Source organism: Vidua macroura, chromosome 29, assembly GCF_024509145.1.
Source record: "Vidua macroura isolate BioBank_ID:100142 chromosome 29, ASM2450914v1, whole genome shotgun sequence".
NCBI lineage: Eukaryota > Metazoa > Chordata > Aves > Passeriformes > Viduidae > Vidua > Vidua macroura.
The window spans coordinates 1,013,895-1,036,119 of NC_071599.1; the positions used below are offsets into that span (position 1 = coordinate 1,013,895).

The 22,225-nt window shown below is 51.3% G+C and overlaps 2 protein-coding genes across 2 annotated transcripts; both read right to left on the reverse strand.

Annotated features, from left to right (window-relative positions):
- Positions 1-1,620: 1,620 nt before the first annotated feature.
- Positions 1,621-3,038, reverse strand: LOC128820281 (coiled-coil domain-containing protein 86-like). The gene is made up of 2 exons (XM_054000935.1): positions 2,137-3,038; positions 1,621-1,750 (listed from the first exon to the last, which is right to left on the reverse strand). Coding segments are annotated over exons 1-2 (903 nt in total). The 3' UTR covers positions 1,621-1,749.
- Positions 3,039-8,351: 5,313 nt separating this feature from the next.
- On the reverse strand, positions 8,352-11,178 carry LOC128820282 (keratin-associated protein 10-4-like). The gene has a single exon (XM_054000936.1). It carries the CDS (start codon positions 11,176-11,178, stop codon positions 9,310-9,312), a length of 1,869 nt encoding a protein of 622 aa, XP_053856911.1. The 3' UTR covers positions 8,352-9,309.
- Between the last annotated feature and the right edge of the window lie 11,047 nt (positions 11,179-22,225).

Genomic DNA, 22,225 nt, shown 5'->3' on the forward strand with positions numbered 1-22,225 from the left:
CGGGGAGGGATCATGCTCAAAGGATTTTCAGGATTCCTCTGGAATATCCCCACTGAGGGAGATCCCAACATTCCCTGGATAATCTGTTCCAGCGGAAATTCCTGGGAATCCGTTCCTGCCCCTGGAAATTCCCCCAGGCTGAGCCGGAACCACAATTTTGAGGTGATTTTTGAGGAGAAAACGATCGTTTTGTTTCATGAATATGCAAAACACACGGAGTTAGGCGTGAGAACAACATCCTGTTTATTTGTGGCACTTCCATCCAGGGGGGAATATTCCAGAGCTGCTCCGAGCCTCGAGGGGTTTCCCTGGGATCATTTGTTATTTATATCACAATATATTTATATTTATATAATTTGTTATTTACATCAACTTTTGCATGCATAAATCACTCGCAAATATTCCCGATGTGTTTTTTCATCCCCGAGTTGTGTGGGAACCTCGTTATCGGGATCGTTTCCCTCATCCTGTCCCAAAAGACAACCCCAGGTTCTCACAGAGTTTTCCAAAGGGGAAAAAAAAAAAAATCAGGGTTTGAATTCCTCCTTCCCAATCGAGGCCGATCCCATCGAGATTTATTATCGGGATTATGATTTCATGTTGGAATATGATTATTTATTATTATAACTTGGTTTTTTGGGATAAAGATAGGATTTTTTGGGATTCAGATGGGATTTTTGGAGATTCGGGAATGGAATTTTTTGGCATTCAGGAATGGAATTTTTTAGAATGAGGATGGGATTTTTTTGGGGATTCGGGAAAGGGATTTTTTGGGATTCGGATGGGATTTTTTTGGGATTCGGGAATAAGATTTTTTTGGGATGAGGATGGGATGCCCGGCGCAGTTCGCCCCTGTCGCCACCAGGCGGCAGCACGGCCCCGCGGCTCATTCGGGGTTCCCTGTGGCCTTTTCCAGGTCTCCAGATTTTCCAAGGAAAAATCCCACCCGGAAAACCTCGGGATGAGGGCGGGACAGGGGAGCAGGAGAGCCTGAGCATCGTCCTCGTATGGAGACGCCGGAATTACAGCAAAATTTCACTGCTGCTTTGAGACGCCGGGTTTTTATTTTGTCATCTCAACCCAACTCTGTTATCAACAGCAAATCCGCTCAATCAGGAGCTCAGATTTTTACAATTTAACCTTTTCCTGCTGATCCATCCCCTCTTCCCCGTTTATTTTTTTTTTCCTCCTCCTTGGAGGAAAGGCTGAGGAAATTGGGGATATTCAGCCTGGAGAAGCTTTGGGGTGACCCCACTGCAGCCTTGAAGGGGCTGTAGAGAACATGGGGAGAGATTTTTATTTGTTTTCCAAGGGGCTGGAGTGCCAGGAAAAGAGGAATGGGTTCAGCTTGACAGGGAGAAGTTTAGGTTGGATACTGGGAAGGAATTCCTGAGGAATCACCCCTCCCCCATTAAATCCCTAGTAGTGAACCCAGCCCTAAAATTATGATTATTTCATTATTTTACACAAAAAGAGCAGTGTAACAACAGGAGAAGTTGTATGTTTGTTTGTTTGTTTGTTTGTTTTCCCCAGCAGTAGGAATTAGAAACTGTTTTAAAAGATGGAAAATCAATCAGGCAGAGAGCAGGAATCAGCTGTAAACCTGAGTTTAATGTGAGTGGTACAGCCAGAGGAGAATTGATCCCACAACATAAAAACAGGGCGCAGACATTGACACGTCTTGAGGCGAGGCTCCAAGTGGCTCAGAACTCCTCAACCTCTCCCCTACACCTTCCCGGTGCTGGAAAATCTGAATTTTGGGGTCAAATAAAACAGGGGATTCACTCTGTGACCTGAACACGGGGGTAAAACCAGGCTTGGGGGTCAGGACCGGGAATGGAGGGGGGATCACCCCAAACCAAACTTGGGCTCCAAGGAGGGGAAATCACCCCAAATCTGGGCTCCAAGGACGGGGGATCACCCCAACCCTGGGCTCCAAGAAGGGGGGATCACCCCAAATCGGGGGTCCAAGGAGGGGGGGGATCACCCCAAATCTGGGCTCTGAGGAGGGGGGATCACCCCATGGGCATCACACCAAACCTGGGCTTCAAGGAGGGGGGATCACCCCACGGCGATGACCCCACCCCTGGGCTCCATCCCCCACGGCATTCCCGACTTTTCCCGCCCCTCCCTCACCAGAGCCACTTGGAAGCGCAGCGACTTTTCTTGGCGTGGCCGGAGCGCTTGGCCCCGGCCGGGGCCAGCCGGGAGGGCCGCGGGGCGCCCCGGGGGTGGTGGTGGTGGCCACAGCGGGACTTGCTCAGGTACTGCGCGGAGCAGCTCCTGACCTTGCTCCCCTCCAGCGGCGGCGAGCCCTTGGCCACCGCCCGCAGCGGGGGACACTCCTTGGTGGCCTTGGCGACACCGCGCGGGGCGGGGGCGCTGCTCAGGCGCTGCTCCGAGGAGCAGCAGGTGACAAATTCCTGCGTGGGGTACCCCTTGGAGCAGCGGTGCGGGGCGACCCCCACCAGCTGCTCCTGCAGGAAGGAGCGGGTGACGCTCTGCTGCGGGGGACACTCGGTGACCCCTCGGAGGGGCAGCGAGTAGCCGCTGGTCAGCTCGGGGCGGCGCGGGGGGCTCGTGGCCACCTTGCGCGGGCGGCACTCGCCGCGGCACGACGCCGAGGAGCAGCGGATGCCGCACGGGGGGAAGCGCAGCCGGCCGGGCTCGGGGCAGCGCGGCGCGCACGGCGGGAGGCTCCTGGCCACGCGTTTCTTGTCGCCGCGGGGGCTCTGCGGGGTCGCCAGGGGCTGGGGGACGCCGGAGCCCCTCGGGCGGGGCAGCAGCCGCGTGGTCTCGCAGGGCTCGGGGTAGAGCAGCAGGCACTTCTGCACCAGCGGCTGGCACGGCAGCAGCGACACCGCGGTGGCGCCTTGGGGACAGCTCTGCCAGCGCGGCACCGGGCCCTTGGTGATGCTCAGGGGGTGGCAGGTGTTGGCGAAGGGCTCGGGGTGAGCCGGGCACGGCGGCAGCAGCTCGGGGATGAATTTGGGGCCCGGCAGGAGGAGCGGCGGGCAGCGCTCGCCGGGGCAGTGCATGGCGGAGCGCGGCTCAGAGCTGCGGGAAAGCAGCGATTTTTGGGGTGATTCAGCGCCAAAACTCGCCCGCACGCCCCGCTCTCCTCGCGGGCCGTGACTCAAAGCGGGGCGTGTTTGGGAGGGGAGAGAAAATTCCGTCCTCGGCTCCGGGCTCTGCTCTCGAAAGCCTGAAAAAAAACCCGGAATTTCAGGCAGGCCGGTTCGTGCCACCCTCCAAACCGCGGCGCTTGCCCCTCCCGAGCACCTCGGGGCCCTCCCTGGGTCGCCCTTTCAAGTTGAGCTCCTGCGAGATGAAAGAGGAGCCAAAATTGCGGGTGTGGCCACCCGGTAATAGCCGGGTGTGGCCACGAAGCCGCGCCGAGGCTCAGGAGGGGTTTGGGGCTCTCTGAAGCTCCGATCCCACGGGGATTTGGGGTCTGGGATGGGCCGGGGGCAGCCCTGGCTCCTTGTCAGGGCAAATCCCGGGTTTTTTTTACGAAATACAGCAAAATATTGGGTGGAGGGGAGGCAAAACCCCAGGCGGATAAAAGGATTAAATAGCCCAGAAGATTCGGGGTGGAAAGGGACCCGGAGCAGGTGACACAAGGTTGGGAATGGCTCCAGCTTCGCTGATTTTGGGAGAATTACACCAAATAAATCAGCCCCCAGTGCTGCACCACTTTTCTCCTCTGAAAAGTCTCCCTTTTCCTCGGAAATCGCAGGAGAAAACATCCCGCTCCAGAAAAATTCCAGTTTTAGGGAGTTTTCCCAGGTTTAAACAGGATTATTTTGACCAAAAATGGTTTCATTCCAATATTTATTTGGAGAGTAAAGCATTAAATTTAAAAAAAAAAAATAAATCTACATTGTAGATTGCAAAAAAAAAAAAAAAAAAAAAAAAAAAAAAAAAAAATTAAAATTAAAATTCTAGATTTTCGGAGCACCCCGAATTCTGATCATTCCAGGATTTTAGGTTTCATCGTCCCAAGTCCTAAACCGGGACAGAGTCACGTGACCGGCTCATTATGAAAACTCGTTATCGCCACAATCAAAACAATCATTGTCCAATAAAAACAACGCCGGGAAAACAAAGGCAGCAATTACCGCAACAGCTGAAGCTCATTAGAACAAAACGCCTCTTAATTAGGGGGATTGATTGCACTTCCCACTCGTTTTAGGGGGGTTAGCCGGGAATTTTTAGGAATTGGGGATTTTTTTTCCCGTCTGAAATCCCGTCAGCTGTGGTCGGGGAAAAAAAAAACAAAAATCCTTGCTCTGGGGAAAAAAAAAAAAAAAATTCCTCTGGTCGGGGAAAAAAAAAATTCCTCTGTTTGAAATTCCATAAAAGCAGCAGGGAATGTCTCCGGTTCCTTTGGAGGAGCTGCCCCAGCTCTTCCCATCCCACACCCGATTCCCGCCGGGATCCAGCCCTTTATGGAGCCAAATCCCACCGGGGGAAAAAAAAGCAGGAAAACTCCCCCCCCCCCCCCAAAAAAAAAAACCATTCCCTGTGGAATTTCTTCCCCATTTTTTCCTCAGCGCAGCTCCCGCATCCCAAAAGGCCGGAGGAGCTTTCGGGGATAAAAAGGAGGATTTTGGGAGCTCCAGGACTTACCCAGGTCATGAGGGGGAAGAGCCGGAGAGAAGCGCCCGGGAAAGGCCCGGGCTGGCCGGGTTTTTATGGAGCTCGGGAATGCCCCAGGGAATTTTTGGGAGGTTGGGTTTGGTTTTAATTGCACCCCAAAGCCGGCCACGTGCGGCTCCTGCTCCCAGGGATGTCCTGGATCCCCGGGATCCGAGAGGATGGGCCAGCAAAAAAAAAAAAAACCCTGGAAAATCAGAGATCCTCAGGGATGCCGGATTTTCCCGAAATTCCAGCCGGAACAGCCCTTTCTAACCCCCCAAAAAAACACACAAACAAAGAAAAAAAAAACTGGAAAACCGAGGATTCTCTGGGATGCCAAATTTTCCCGAAATTCCAGCTGAAACGGCCCTTTCCATCCCCAAAAAGAACCCCCAAAAAAACAAGCAAACAAACAAAAAATCTTGGAAAACCGAGGATTCTCAGGGGTGCCAATTTTTCCCGAAATTCCAGCCTAAACATCCCTTTCCACCCCCCCAAAAAAAAAAAATTAAAAAAAAAAATCCCATTGGAGCCCAGCCAAGGGAAGAGAAGGAATTCCTCATTCCCATGGGAGCTGCGGGCAGGAATCCCTTTGAAAATCCATCCAGGAAGGACTCGGGGCATCCCATAATTAGTGGGATACGCGGATTCCTTCCCGGGAATCCAGGGGAGGCAGGAGGGATCATCAGGAGCCCCTGGGACAGCTCCCAAAAATTGGCTCTCACAAAGGGGGGAAGGGAGCGGGCTCATCCCGAAAAAAACCCAGAATTCCCATTTCCTCCTTTGTTCCCTGTTTGTCCCACAAAAAATCAAACAAACAAAAAAAACCCAAAAACACAGAGAAAATGAGCAGGACTGGGAATGCTGACTTTGGGAGTCACTTCTGCACGAGGGAAGGGCCTGGAATTTGGGTTTTTTGGAGGTTTTTGGGGGGATTTTTTTGTCCCTGGATTTTTTTTTTCGGTCCCTTTTATATGAATTTGGCACTTTTGAATTGCAGGGATTCAGGTGAGGTGCCTGAAAAAAGGGGAATTGTCATGGGATGTTCTCCTTGGAAGGGATCAAATCCAGCTCCAGGCCCTTCTCAGAATTCCCAAAATTCCCAAAACTGGGAAAACGCTCCTGGAGCCTTGGGAATGTGACCATTGGCCAGTGCCTGGCCACGAGAATTCCATGACTGGAATGCCGGAATATTTGGAGTATTGGGTTATTGAAATATTAGACTATTTGGAGTACTTGGATATTGGAATATTGGAATTTTGGAGTATTGGAGTATTTGGATATTGGAATATTTGGATATTGGAATATTGGGGTATTTGAATATTGGAATATTTGGATATTGGAATATTGGAATTTTGGAATATTGGGGTATTTGAATATTGGAATATTGGATTATTTGGATATTGGAATTTTGGAATATTGGAATATTTGGATATTGGGATATTGGATTATTTGGATTTTGAAATATTTGGATATTGGAATATTGGATTATTTGGATATTGGCATATTTGGATACTGGAATTTTGGAATATTGGGATATTTGAATATTGGAGTATTTGGATATTGGAATAGTGTAATTTTGGAATATTGGGATATTTAGATATTGGAATATTGGATTATTTGGATATTGGAATAATTGAATATTGGAGTTTTGGAATGTTGGAGTATACGAATATTGAAATAATTAAACATTTGAATATTGGAGTATTTTAATATTAAATTATCTGAATATTGGAGTATTTGAATATTGGAGAATTAGAACATTGGAATTTTGAAATATTTGGAATATCAAGCTCCAAATTATAAGCCACGACCTAAATGTCCCGTTTTATTTCCTGCTTTCCCAGGAGCCCGGAGGCAGCCCCGTGATTTCCATGTAATTTCCCAGCTCCACAGGAAATCACAGGGACACGGCGCCGCTTTTCCAGGCGGATCCCAACATTCCCAGCAGGGCTCGAGGGAGGAACCCGAAGGCAAATCCCGGCTCCAGCCCGGATTCCTCTCACTTTTATGGATTCTCCCTCCCCTCAACAACAACAACGAAAACTTTTAAATGCTGAATTCCCTGACCTGAAATTCCAGGAATAAGCAGGCGTCGGAGCCTGGGTTAGGCTGGGTTTTATGGGAATTCCTTGGGAAGCTCGGGATCAAGGAGAGCTGCTAATTCCTGGTTGTGGGTGCCCAATGCAGGGAGCGGAGCATCAATGTGGTGACCTGGCATTAAAAATGTCCTTAATTAGCACCCCAATGTCCTTAATTAACATTTGCGAGGCCCTTTCATCTCCCAGAGGCTCCTGGGAAATTTGGGGGGGGGGGTGTCATTATTCCCAATTAAACGCTGGGGAAACTGAGGCACGGCTGAGTCAGGGCCAACCCCGTCCAAAACATCCCCAAATCCCGATGACCCCAAAATCCGGGATCCAACCCCCAAGGAGGATTTTCTGGAAGATTCTGTGGGAAAAGCCACAAGGCCAGCCTGAGATGGGACAACTTCTCCAAAGGTCATGGAGGGGGTGGGAATGTTGGGAATGTTGGGAATGTTGAGCCTGTGGAGACCCCAGAGCCCCTCCAGGATCTGCAGGGGCTCCAGGGAAGCTGGAGAGGGACTTTTCCTCAGGAACTGCAGGGACAGGACACGGGGAATGGGGTCAGGGGGACAGAGGGGGAATTTGGGTGGGATTTTGGGGGGGAATTGTTCCCTGTGAGGGTCCCAGGTTATTCCATGGATTCTCCATCCCTGGAAGTGCCCAAGGCCAGGTTGGAACCATCTGGGATAGGGGAAGGTCCCTGCCCATGGAACTGGAGTGGGATTTTTTGGGATTTAAGGTTACTTCCCATCCCAAACCATTCCAGAATTCCATGGGCTGCTTTAGATGGGATTTTAGGGATCAACCCTTCCCTGGCCCAGGTGCTTCCATGGATTCTCCATCCCTGGAAATATCCCAGGGCTGGATTGGAACCACCTGGGGTAGGGGAATGTCCCTGCCCGTGGAATGGGATGATTTTGACGTCCCTCCAACCCAAACCATTCCAAGATTTTATCCCGATTTTAAGCGGCTCCAACAGGTCCCTGAAACCCAAACCACTCCAGGATTTTCCCCCTCAGTTTTCGGGGGATCCGGAGGGTTGGATTGCCGGACCACGCCTGGCTCTGGGGGTGGCAGATTTTCCACATTCCCTGCTGGAAAAAAAACAAAACCCAAACTCAAGGAAAAGGAGGCACCGGGATCTCCCAACACTTCCAGGAGCTCTTGGGCAACTCCAGGTGGCACCAGGAGGTCACCGAGGCAGGGAGGGGCAGGACAAGATGCGGGACAGCGTCCCCAGCCCGGCCACACCCTTCTGTCCCCTCTGGTCACCTCGTGAGCTCCTGCTCATTTTCCTAATGATGGGGCTCATCCGTGGCTTTTTCCAGCCTGGATTTCACTGGATTAAAGAAATAAATATTTAATATTGAATAAATATTTGATATTAAATAAATATTTAACATTAAAATAAATATTTCCGTTAAATAATATTTCCACTAAAGAAATATTCCTGTTAAATAAATATGTTGCATTAAATAAAGATGTCGTGTTAAATAAATCCAATAATATTACATATTTTTATTCTAAATAATAAAATAATCATAATAATATTAGGTAAATATTTCTTTAATGAAATAAAAAAACACCAAGAGGCAGAAACCCAAGATTTTAATCTGAGGTCAGGCAAGAATGTTTATTTAAGTTTATATATATATAATTATATATGTAAAATATTAGAATATTTCTGTAAATAAAGTTTGTTTTCAGTGCACATCTTCAGCAGAAAAAATTTAATTAATTACTTTTTTTAATGAAACGTTTCTAGAATAACCCTGCTATAACTTTTGTTATTTCAAAGAGTTTTCGTTTCAAGTTGTGGTTTTTATTTTAATCAAAGAATAAAAATAAAAGGTTCAGGAGGGTCATTTTGGGGAATTGCTGTTTGGGGACTCTGTGGGATTCAGGGGTTAGAAAAAAATGTGAATTCTGGCCACACTCCAGAGGGAAAGGGGCTCTCCTGGACCAGGAGGGTCCTTTTCCACCTGAATTTTAAGAATTCCTTGGCTGTGCTCTGGAAAAGGTCTGGAGTCTCCCTCCCTGGGAATATTCCAGAACTATTAATTAATTAATCAATTCCCTGCTGGAACAGGGAATTTGGACCTGCTTTGGTCCCTCCAGACCCCTCCAATCCTGGCATTCCGAGTGAATTTTATCCCAGTTCATCAGAAATTCACGTTCACCTTCCCTGGATGGGAACATCAAACCTGGATGTTCTGGAAAATTCCGGGCCTTGTGGAATCCAACTCAACCGGAACATTCTGTCCCGATTCCAGGAATAAACCTGGAGCTGGGATCTGGACCAGTCCCTTCGAAGCTGGGGAGATCTGGACTCCTTCTTTCATTATTATTATTATTATTATTATTATTATTATTATTATTGCTTTAAAATCACCATTTCTTGGAATTCTGTGGGAATTCGGTCCCATCCCACCATCGAGGAAGGAGCCAGAGGCATCTGGAATGTCCCCACAGAACGGGAGGGAAACGCCGGAAAACCGGGATAACGCGGATGGGAGCAGGAGGAGATAAAGAACCCAAACGCCGAATTCCCAGGGATTGTCCTCGTCACACGCCCTGGTGGTCACCAGGGCCACTTGGGGGCTGAGCAGTATTTCTTGGAGTGGCTGGAGATCTTCACGCCACCAGACTGCTGGGGGACACATTTGGTGGCACTTTGCTGAGGGACACATTTGGTGACACTTTGTTGAGTGACACTCTTGGTCGCACACTGCTGGGGGACACACTTGGTGGCACTTTGCTGAGGGACACATTTGGTCACACACTGCTGGGGGGCACAGATTGTCCCATATTGCTGGGGGACACACTTGGTGGCACTTTGCTGAGGGACACATTTGGTGGCACTTTGCTGAGGGACACATTTGGTGACACACTGCTGGGGGGCACAGATTGTCCCATATTGCTGGGGGACACACTTGGTGGCACTTTGCTGGGGGACACACTTGGTTACGCTCTGCTGAGGGACACAAATTGTGCCACACTGCTGAGGGACACACTTGACACTTTGCTGGGGGACACACTTGGTGGCACTTTGCTGGGGAACACATTTGGTGACACACTGCTGGGGGGCACAGATTGTCCCATATTGCTGGGGGACACACTTGGTGGCACTTTGCTGGGGGACACAAACTGTCCCATACTTCCGGGTGACACCTTTGGTGGCACTTTGCTGGGGGACGCACTTGGTCATACCTTGCTGGGGGACACATTTGGTCACGCTCTGCTGGGGGACATTCTTGGTGGCACTCTGTTGAGTGACACTCTTGGTCACACACTGCTGGGGGACACAGATTGTCCCATACTGCTGGGGGACACACTGGGTGGCACTTTGCTGGGGGACACAAATTGTCCCATACTGCTGGGGGACACATTTGGTGGCACTCTGTTGAGTGACACTCTTGGTCACACACTGCTGGGGGACACATTTGGTGGCACTTTGCTGGGGGACACATTTGGTGGCACTTTGCTGGGGGACACCCTTGGTGGCACTTTGCGGGGGGACACAAACCGTCCCACTCTGCTGCTGCTGAGGGACACAAATGCTGGCCCCGCCGGTGTCACACTGCTGCGGGACACACTTGGTGACACACCTGCTGTGCCACTGCTGGGGGACACCGGCGGTGACACTCTGCCGCTGCTGGGGGACAGGCGCTGTCGCCCACTGGTACGAGACGCCCCGGGCCGCGCGCTGCTGGGGGACACAGGTGGTGACACACCTGGGGACACCCTGCTGGGGACAGACGCTGGTCACACACTGCTGGGGGACGCACCTGGTGGCACTCTGCTGCTGCGGGACACCCTTGGTGACGAACGGCGGCCGCGGCACGCAGGTGGTGACACACCTGGGGACAATCTTCTGCTGCTGGGGGATGCACTCAGGCGGTGGCACTGGCAGCTGCTGCGGCACGCACCGGGTGACACCGGTGACGCCCGTGACGCCCGTCACGCGCTGCTGTGGCACGCAGGTGGTGACACACCTGGGGACAATCTTCTGCTGCTGGGGGACGGGCGGGCACTGCTGTGGCACCCGCAGCTGCTGTGGCACGCACTGGGTCACCCCCACCTGGTGTGGCACGCACCGGGTGACACCCGCGCCGCCGGTCACGCGCTGCTGCGGTGCCGCGCACGGAGTGACACGCTGCTGCGGTGGCACACACGTTGTCACCCGCCTGGGGACAAGCTGCTGCTGCTGCAGGAGGTGCTGGGGCACACAGCGGGGTCTGTGGAGCTGGCAGGGTGGCACGGCCTGGGTGATGCTCTGCTGCTGGCACACGCTGGAGGACACCGCCCGCTGCAGGGGGACCTGGCCGGACACGGCCTGGGGGATGCAGGTGGTGGAGTGCCACCGCTGAGCCGGGAAGGGGATGCCGGGGGACAGCGCCACGGGGTCCTGGTAGAGCGGAGGGAGGTGCTGGTGCAGGTGGCAGGACATCTTGGGGACACGCGGCAGGACTGGAAGGACACGGACGGGGTTGGAATCAGGTGAGGTTTGAGGCCCCTCCCAACCCAACCCTTTTGGTGACACCTGAGGGAGCCTCTGGTCCCCAAAATTCGGGGACATGTCCCAGCTGTGTCACAGCCCCCGCTGCTGGGGGTCTCAGGGACATCCTGGGGACACTTGAAGGACACGGTGGGGTTGGAATGAGGTGAATTTTAGGGTCCCTCCCCACCTGTTTGGTGACACCCAATGACACCTGGACAGGTGGGTTCCCTGTGGTCCCCACACCTTGGGGACACGTCCCAGCTGTGCCACCGTCCCAACACAGCCCCAGCAGCACCTGAGGGACCCAAATCCTCGTTTTTAACTCTGAACCACGTCCTGAAGCCAAGCTGGGGACATTCAGGGACACTCAGCACTGAATGTCATGCAAAAAAACCCCAATTAATGAAATTAATTAATTAATTAAAACTTCCCTTGCTCCCAAACTGCCATTTTTCAGGAGCAAATCTGGGATTCAGACACTCAGCAGTGAACCCTGAGAGTCCTCTCCCACTCCAGCACAGAAATTCCAAGCGATCCGTTCTAAAATCCTCCCCCAGATTACATTTTTCATATGGGAAAATCAGGAATAAATCTGAATTTCATAATCCCAGCATCCCGGAGTGCTTTAGGTTGGAAGGGACATCAAAGATCAACTAAACCCCTGCCATGGGACACCTTCCACTATCCCAGATCGTTCCAACCTGGCCTGGAACACTTCCAGGGATGGGAAATCCATGGAATATCCCGTGCCGGGCTTTACTCACTCTCACAGGGAACAATTCCTTCCCAAATCCAACCTCAATTTCTTCACTTTCACTTTTATCCCATTCCCCATTTTCCTGTCACTCCAGCTTCTGATGGAAAATCCCTCCCATCACCTTTTCTTGCAGGGAACATTCTCCCTGGAATCCACCAATCCGACCCCAAACTGAGGTTTTATTTTTCCTAAAACCATCCCAAATCTCTCCCTGGAATCCACCAATCACACCCCAAAATGAGCTGGTATTTTCTTCAAAGCCACCCCAGAGCTCTGCTTGGAATCCACCAATCCCACCCCAAACTGAGGTGTTATTTTTCCTAAAACCACCCCAAATCTTCGCTTGGAATCCACCAATCCCACCCCAAACTGAGCTGGTATTTTTCCTAAAACCACCCCGGATCTCTCCCTGGAATCCACCAATCCCACCCCAAACTGAGGTGTTATTTTTCCAAACCCTCCCCACATCTCTCCCTGGAATCCACCAATCCCACCCCAAAATGAGCTGCTATTTTCCAAACCCAAGCCCTGATCCCAAACCCTGTCCAACCCGGCCTTGGACACCTCTTGAGATGGGGAATCTTCTCCGAGCCACCCAACCCAACCCAGCCCATCCCCACTCTGGGAATCAAGAATTCCCCCCGTAATTCCCCATCCCAGCATCTCCAGAGGCTCAGGAACTGGACTCACCCAGCTCCCGGGGGCGGGAAGAGATTCCAGAAGCGACCGGCGCGTCCTGGCTCTGCCGGAGCTTTTATAGGGCCACCGGAGGAGCCGCCAGGTCCCGTAACCCCCGTGGCCCTCCCGGAGTGAGTCGGAGCCGCCGACTCATCCCGGACAATGAGTGGTTCCATGTCAGCTTCCCAGAGTAATTACCTCGGGATAATTAATCTTGCGTGGCATTCAGAGCAGCAGCAGCCCCAGCCCTGGGGCTGTTTTTGGGGACTGAACCCTTGGTTGCATAGGAATGGGTTTTCCAGGGTTTTTTTTCATCCCTGGGGGGCTCACAGAGATGGGGTGGTCCCGGTTATTGATGGATTTGGGACAGGTTTTCTGCGGGATTCTCCAGCTCTGTGGTTTCACCTCATCCACCACGCAACGCCTGGATTTTGGGGGTGCTTGGCCACGTTTTGGGCGTGGATTTCGATCCACTGAGGGAAAACAGGAAAACAAATGGCCCCTTGTGGTGAGTGCAGCTCATTATCCATCAAAATCTTCATTTTTTTAATTAAGAACTCCAGTTCTCACCCCGCCCTGTGGTCCCAGCTCAGTGTTGGTGTCACCAGGGCTGGGCATGGCTTTGTCCTGGTCCCACTCAGCTCTCCTCGGGATCATCAGGGAGAAATTGTCCCACGGCGCCGAGCAGGAAGGGCCCAGATTCATTCATAGATTCGTTCATGATGGAGAATTCCATAATTAAAGGAGGATTTCCCCCACTCTGCTTCTTCCCCCGCGTGGGGCACAATTACCCAAGAGCTCCCAAACTTCCGGACCTGTTTTCATGTCCAAAATATTCGGGGCCCTTTCTCCTGGCCACAAAAACCACCCGGGCGGGGCTGTTTGTCCGAGTTCACAAGAAACCACATTTTTTAATAAAAAAAATTAAAATACTCAGGCCCTGCCCCCTCCCTGGGGGTTTGGGCTCCGTGTTGGTGTCACCATGGCTGGGCTTTATTTTGTCCTGGTCCCTCTCGGCTCTGTTGGAGCCAGCAGGGCCAAATTGGCCTTTTTGGGGTTATTTTGTGCCACAATGAACCCATGAAGACTCTGAGCAGATTTTAATGACTTTAAAAATCCATCTTCTGTTTTTGGGGGTTATTTTGTGTCACAAAGAACCCATGAAGATGCTGTGGAGATTTTTAATGACCTAAAAAAAAAAAAAGGAATTCCTGGTTTCAGGAGTTTTTTAACCTCTGGGAGACAAGAAGGTGAATGCCTGGGGAAGTCACACAGGGCTGGAGGAAGTTTATCAGCTCCTGGGAGCTTTTTGTCACCTCTGGCTCCAGGTGTCCCACGCGGGTCCCGGGGCTGTCACCTGTCCCCAGAGCAGCGGGAATGTGGCCCTGGTGACTCTCAGGTGACCGGGACAGGTGAGGCACAGCCCTTGCACAACCAGCTGGGCTGCCACCCAAAAATAAACTTCCTCCAAAAATCACGTGCGACTTTCTCACTGATTCAACTCCTTATCTCACACAGACTGAAAAAAATCCTCATAAATCCAGGAGGTGAAATTTTTAAAGTCATTAAAAATCTGCTCAGCACTTTTATGGGTTCTTTGTGACACAAAATAACTCCCAAAAAACCAGAAAATGGATTTTTTAAGTCGTTAAAATCTGCTCTGTGCTTTCATGGGTTTATTGTGACAAAAAATAACCCCAAAAAGCAGAAGATGGATTTTTTTAAAGTCATTAAAATCTGCTCAGAGTCTTCATGGGCTCATTGTGGCACAAAATAACCCCAAAAAGGCCAATTTGGCCCTGCTGGCTCCAGCAGAGCCGAGAGGGACCAGGACAAAATAAAGCCCAGCCATGGTGACACCAACACGGAGCCCAAACCCCCAGGGAGGGGGCAGGGCCTGAGTATTTTAAGTTTTATTAAAAAATGTGGTTTCTTGTGAACTTGGACAAACAGCCCCGCCCGGGTGGTTTTTGTGGCCAGGAGAAAGGGCCCCAAATAATTCAGACACGAAAACAAATCAGGAAGTTTGGGAGCTCTTGGGTAATTGTGCCCCACGCGGGGGAAGAAGCAGGGAGGGTGAAACCCTCCCTTTTTCCGGGAATTCTCCATCAGGAACGAATCGAGATTTTCCTGGTCAGCTCTGAGTGTCCAACTCCACCTGGACCACAGGAACGTGGCTTTTTTGTGGCTTCTCTCCTGCAGGAATTGTTTCTTTGATCTGAAGCCACAGTGCCCCCCGTGGTTTCCAGCTCCCATTTTTGGAGGTTTGAACCTCCCTTTGACCGAAACGAGCAGTTCACATCCATATAAATACAGCTCATAAACAGATCTCATTTACATACATTTATATTGGTTTTTCCAGGTCTGGACAGCGGCAGGTGGGACACCAGCAGGAATTTCCACCTGGAGAAGGTGGTCAGGCATTGGAAGGCGCTTCCCAGGTGGGAATTCGTGGAGCAGGGCTGATTTTCCATCTCCTCAGGTTTCAACCCAACGCCTCGGATCACGCATTGAAAATTCACCTTTTTTTTCCCCTTCTCTCTCCTTTTGTTCTGCTGCCAGAGTTTCTATTTTTGGAGCAGGGAGGGAGCTCTGCATTCCTGGGGCCTCACCCTCCAAATCCACTTTTGTGACTTATTAAAGGTGGGGTGGAGAATCCCCGAGGTCACACCGGGCTCCTCCTCCCAGGGTTTTTGGGACCTCCCTCCTCCAACCCCGCCCTGCTTTAACTCCTTTCCTCCACTCCTGGTGGAGTCAGGTGGGGTAAAAAGAGTGGAATTCCAAAATCCTTGAAAATAATTCCAAGGCTGGCGAGTCCAAGCTAAATCCCCACTGGACACCCAGAAAAACGTCCAGGAATTTCTTGAACACCTCCAGGGGCGGCCACTCCAACCCTCCCCGGGTAGCCCCTTCCAAGGCCTTTTCCATTTTCCAGGAGGGATTTTGCCAAATTTCCCACCCTGGTACAGCTCGAGGCCGTTCCCTCTTGTCCTGCCCCATTCCCTGGGATCAAATCCCAAATCCCCCCCCTGGAAGATCCCAAATGCCCCCTGGATCCCCCTTTTCTCCAGGCTGAACCCCCCCAGCTCCCTCAGGATTCTCCGTTCCCTTTTCCAGCTGCTCCAGCCCCGTTCCCATCCCGCTCCAACCGCTCCGTGTCCCTTTTCCATGAGGGGACAGAGGACCAAGTGTCCCCGACTGTCCCCCGAGTGTCCCCAGCCACCAGAGCGCAGCATTGGCCCGCACAGGCGGCTCCTGGAAAATCCTGTGGGATCCTCCCTCTCTCTCTCTCTCTCCATGTCTCCAGGAAAAGTTTTAATTTCGGGTTTGGCTCAGCCCAACCCCTTTTCACCGCTGGATCTGTGAAGGAGCAGCACGGGCTGGGATTGTCCCGCTGGGAATTCGCCCCACGGAGAAGGACCTGGGGGTCCTGGTGGGCAAAACCTGTCCCTGAGCTGTCCCAGGGATCCCAGATCCCCCACCCCTCTCAGGGCCTCCTGTTCCCTCTGCTGGAAAAGCTGGGAATGTTGGGAATGTTGGGAATGTTGAGCCTGTGAAGACCCCAGAGCCCCTCCAGGATCTGCAGGGGCTCCAGGGAAGCTGGAGAGGGACTTTTCCTCAGGAACTGCAGGGACAGGACACGGGGAATGGGGTCTGGGGAGCAGAGGGGGAATTTGGGTGGGATTTTGGGAAGGAATTGTTCCCTGTGAAGGTCCCAGGTTATTCCATGGATTTTCCATCCCTGGAAGTGGCCAAGGCTGGGCTGGCCAGGGCTTGGAGCAACCTGGGGTGGGGGAAGGTGTCCCTGCCCCTGGGTTGGAACTGGATGAGCTTTACAGTCCCTTCCCATCCCAAACCATTCCAGGATTCCAAACCATTCCAGGATTCCAAACCATTCCAAACAATTCCAAACTATTCCAAACCATTCCACCCTTCCAAAACCATTCTAAACCATTCCAAAACCATTCCATGATTCCAAACAATTCCAAACCATTCCAAACCATTCTAAAACATTCCAAATCCATTCCAAACCATTCCAAACCATTCCAAAACCATTCCAAACAATTCCAAACCATTCCAAACCATTCCAAAACCATTCCAAACAATTCCAAACCATTCCACCATTCCAAACCATTCCACCATTCTGGGCACGGGGCAGGGACCAAAGGAAACGTGAGGGGATGAGCAAAGACCGTGCTCTAATTCAATTAATTTAATTAATTTGTAATTAAAGAGCTGCACAGGAGCTGCAGACAAGAAAACTTCTCTCATTATGAGTAAATTCCCGATTTGGGCGATTTAAAAGCGCTCAGGGCAAAATGAGAATGAAACTCCTCACCCGTGTCCCTCTTGCTTCACCCTAAAAGGGTTTTATTACTTAATTAACTCTTGGTTTCGCTAATTAGGAGCTCTTTGTTCTGGGCCAGGCTTAGGGGAGGTTAAGCCTGGCTTTAGGTTCAGAATAACCCTGGTGACTTCTCAAAGCTCAGCTTTTTTTGGGGTTTTGGCACCAATTTTTCTTCCCGCAGCACCTCCGTCTGTCGGCTCCATCCCTGTGCTGGGATTCCACGGGGAATAAAACCCTGGGATTTGGGGTTTGGCCTCGTGCAGGTGCTGGGATGGAGCAAATGGCGAGCCCAGGGTTGTAATTTTAATTATTTTAGTGATTAACTCAGCCTGGCTCATGGAACTCATGGACAGGACAAAATCCAAGATAAATCCTTTTGGGTTTTTTGGCTCAAAGACCAATAATTGCCTTTCCCAGTGGCACCAGGAGCACCACAGAGGTGATATTCCAGAAAAAAAATGGGATTCTATCCTTTTCCAAGAGGTCAGGGAAGGCTGAAACCTGCCTCTGTATCCCAATCCCTCCCTGGGTGTCCCCAAGGCTGCTCCACTTTCCAGCCGGTCCTGGAAAAACCTGGGAAAGGCTGAACTCCAGCGAGTTCATTCCCAGTGAGCTCCGGAGGGGGAGTGAAGCAACTGGGAATTGGGTTCTTTGATGGCATGGCTACTGGAAAAGTCGTGGGGTTTCAGTGAGGCAATCAGAGCCCTGTGGGGAAAATTAGGGATAAATTTAGGCTGGGAATTAGCAGAGGTTTTCAAGAAGAGAAGAAATTAGGGATTAATTTAGGCTGGGAATTAGCAGGAGGTTTTCAGAGAGCAGAGAAGAAATTAGGGATTAATTTAGTCTGGGAATTAGCAGGAGGTTTTCAAGCAGAGAAGAAATTAGGGATTAATTTAGTCTGGGAATTAGCAGGAGGTTTTCAGGGAGCAGCCCAGGAGGACTCAGGAACAGGCTGGGAAATCCGAAAATGGGACTCAAAACAGGCACCAAGCTGTGGGCTGGAGTTTGGGGGATTTACGGGGATGTTTTACAGGAGAGTCCCAGACCCGAGGCTGTGACTCAGCTGGGAAACTCAGAGTTTTATAGGAATTGTCTGGATCCTGGGAAGCTCAGGAATCATGGGATTATGGAATGGTTTGGGTTGGAAGGGATCTTAAAAAAATCATCTCATTCCAACCTCTGCCATGGGACACCTTCTGCTGTGCCTGGTGGCTCCAGGCTGGAATTGGGCATTTCCAGGGGTGGAAAATCCATGGAATAACCTGGGACCCTCACAGGGAACAATTCCTTCCCAAAATCCCACCCAAATTCCCCCTCTGTTCCCCTGACCCCATTCTCCGTGTCCTGTCCCTGCAATTCCTGAGGAAAAGTCCCTCTCCAGCTTCCCTGGAGCCCCTGCAGATCCTGGAGGGGCTCTGGGGTCTCCACAGGCTCAACATTCCCAACATTCCCAACCTGTTGGAAAAAAACAGCCAGGAAAAGACCATGGACACTCCAGATGCAGTCCTTGGATCCTGCAGCACTTGGGGTGTCCAGGGTTTTTGGGACCTTAAATCCCATCCTGGGCCACGGGCAGGGACAATTCCCACCCTCCCAGGTGGCTCCAAGCCCGTCCAGACTGGCCTTGGACACTTCCAGGGAAGCCACAAAGGTCCTGGGACTTTGGGACAGGAGCTGCTCCAGGCTCCAGACCGATACTGGGGAGATGCTGCAGGTGCTAATTAAGTCATCCAGCAGGTGCTAATTAAGCCTTTGTTTGATGAGTTCACCACCATGTCCAGCCCGGAGCTGGACACAACAACGAGGTGGGCGGGAGCCGAATCCTCTGGAGAGCCCCGGGCCAGGCCGGGCCGGTTTGGCGGCTCCTGAGTCACAGCGGGGCAAAAGTTCCCGAGGATCCTCCCCTCTGTGCACAAAGGTCCTGAATCCTGGGGGGAAAGTCAGAGAGAATCCATGAAGTGACGAGGGAAGGATCCTTGCTCGCCAAAAAAATCTGATCCCTAAACAAAAATCCCCAAATCCTGCATGGCAAAAATCAGGGAGTGTATGTGGGGTCTTGAGGGGGAGCTCCTTCCTTCCCCAAAAAAATCTGATCCTTTCCCCAGATCCTGGGTGGAAAAAAGGTCAGGGACTATCCACAGAGTCCTGAGGGAGGGGTTCTCACTTCCCAAAAAAAAATCTGATCCTTTCCTCAAATCCTGGGTGGAAAAAAGGTGATGGAGGATCCATGGAGTCCTGAGGGAGGGCTCCTCACTTCCCAAAAAAATCTGGGAATTGCATGAAAATCCCCAAATCTGAGGTGGCAAAAAAGGTCAAAGAGCATCCATGGAGCCCTGGGTGAGAGGTCCTCACTTCCCAAAATTCGGATCCATTTTTTTGGCAGAGTGAAGTGAAGGAGCTCCGGGACCCTTGGAGACACCGAGACGCCCCCAGGACATCCCAGACGGAGCCGCCAGCTCCCATTTGGATCTCCTGGAATAACTCCTGGGAATCACCTGGTTGGCACCTGGGAGGTCCCTGATAAATCTGGGATTTGTAGGATCTGGAGCAGCAATTCCCATCCGGGAATGCTGGGCTGGGAATTTCCTTCCCCACGGTGTCGTGATCCCTGGAATTTGTGGTGCATTTGGGATGGGCCGGGAGCTCCACGTTCCCTCCATTCCCTCACGTTCCTCCCGTCGTTTTCCCAAAGGTTTGGCTAAAAATAGATTTTTGTGCAATTCCCAGGGATGGGAAAAGCAATTCCACCTCTCCTCCGGGAAAAACGTTCCCTCCCTTTCCAAGGGCTGACTCCGGAGCCTCTTTGGGCAATATCCATAATTTTTGTGCTGAGGTTGCTGCCCGGTGACCTCCGGAGCATTTCCAGACTGGATCCAAACCAGTTTAAGGTCAGGCCACATCTGCTGATCTCCAGACAGGGTTTAGGATTAGGTTTAGGTTTAGGTCTCTCCCTCCCAGCCATGGGAAGTGTTTGACTTTAATCCCTGGGTGTTGCAAGTTCAGGGTTTAAATTTGGCACTGAAATATTCCAGAAATCCTTGATTTATTGCTTAAATAAAAATGTCCCAAGCAGGTGGAGGTGTCCTGTCCCTCTCTGGGGCTCTGAGGGATGGAGAGCACTGACCTGAGGAGGAGAATTCCCTCGGGAATATTGCACAAAAATTCGGGTGGAAGGTTGGAGGTGGTGAAATTCCCTGTCCGCTCTCAAACTCGGCCGCTCCGGCCTCGGCAGGGCAAAAACCGGGATCAGGGAATGATGAAATAGTGGAATAATAGAATCAGGGAATCATGGAGTATCAGAGGATCATGAAATAATGGAGTCAGAGAATTGTGGAGTCAGAAAATCATGGAAAAATTGAATCAGAAAATCATGGAATCAGAGAATCAGAAAATGATGGAGTCAGAGGATCATGGGATCATAAAATCACAAAATGACGGAATTAGGGGATCACAGAATCACAAAATCATGGAGTAATAGAGAATCAGAAAATCATGGAATAAGAGGATCAGAGAATCACAGAATAACAGAAGCATAAAATCACGGAACAATAAAATCAGAGGATCTGAGAAAATCAGAGGATCATGGAAAGGTTTGGGTTGGAAAGGACCTTCAGGATCATCCAAGCCCCTGCCATGGCCAGGGAAATTCCCACTGTCCCAGGTCTCTCCAAGCCCCATCCAACCTTTCCTCGGACACCTCCAGGAACGGGGCAGTGCCGAACCCCAAGGTTTTAAGGATTCTGATCTCCTTCCCTGCATCTCCCCATGGGAAGGGCACAATTCCAGGAGCTTATCTCGGTTCCGAGCCCTGCCAGCCGCTAGGCTGCCTCGAAAGCAGCCGGGCAGGTCTGGGAAGTGCCCTAATTCCAGCCTGGAATCGGCACCGGCGGAGCTCCAGCAAGGCCTGAGTCAGGCTTTGGGCTTGGGCTGGGGTATCCCCAAAGCTGGAGACTAAAACCGAGCCTATCCCAGCCGGAACAGCAAGGCAGGACCCAGGGGAAAATGGGAATTGTACAGACGGGAGAAAATTCTGGAATTTTCCAGCCTCGTGGTGCCAAAGAGTTGTTGAGAGAGGAAGTTGCTCCACGCCAGGAGCAGCCGCTTCCAGGCGCTGCCCAGGAATTCTGGGAGGTGACGTGGGACCAGCTCAGCCTGTTGGAAGTGATCGCGTCGGGATCTTGATCCGATAAAAGCTCCGGAAAAGCCGCGGAGATGAGCCCGGGAGAGGCCCGGGATGACCAAAGGTGATGAAATTCCCGTCTGGGTGGGACACGGCGTCTCCAGGGGCCGTGTCCCAATGGATCCCGGAGATTTGGGGGATTGGGATTGGATTTCGGAGGGTTTTCCCACTCCATAAATGTTTGGGTTTTTTTTCCACCTGGACTAATCCTCAGGGAATGCACATGCAGGGGTCCCTTTATTTCACATTGAGGCTGAAACACCTTTTTGAATTCCCTTCTGGAATTCCATGGGGCCGGTTCCCCAAATTCCACGTGGGTGGGAAAAATCTCGGATATTGTCAAAAATCCCTGGAGAGAAACTCAGCTCCCTGCTCCATCACGTTTGGATGGGTGAGAGCTGCATTTCCATGGAAAATGAGATTTTTCCAGAGAATTCCAGAATTACTGAGATTGGAAAAGCCCTCCAAGATCATCGAGTCCATCTTTTGATGGATCAACCCCTTTCCAGAGCCCTGAGGAATTCCTTGGACACCTCCAGGGATGGCAACTCCAAACCTCGCTGGGCAGCCCCTGACAGCCCTTTCCAGGAGGAAATTCCTGGAATGTTCAGGAAATCCCTCCTGGTGATTCCAAAGTGAAATGAAAATTGAAGGAAATCCATGAAGTTCTTCCCAGGAAAACCCAGGAGAGGTTTAGCTGTGGAATGACCCCTATATGGGTTGAGATGGGAATTCCCAATAAATCCCAGGAATTTCAGACATCAGAGGGGGCACTAGCTGTGGAATGACCTTGGGATGGGTTGAGGTGGGAATTCCCAATAAATCCCGGGAATTTCAGACATCAGAGGGGGTTTTAGCTGTGGAATGACCCCAGGACGGGTTGAGGTGGCACCAAACCCCACCAAGCCCCCAAACCTCAATGGGGTCTCCAATAACTCCATGATCCCGAGGCTCTGACCTTTATCCAGGGAGAAATTCCACGGTTCACCGGGATTAGTCAGGGGAACGAACTCAGAATCCTCTCTGGAAAGTG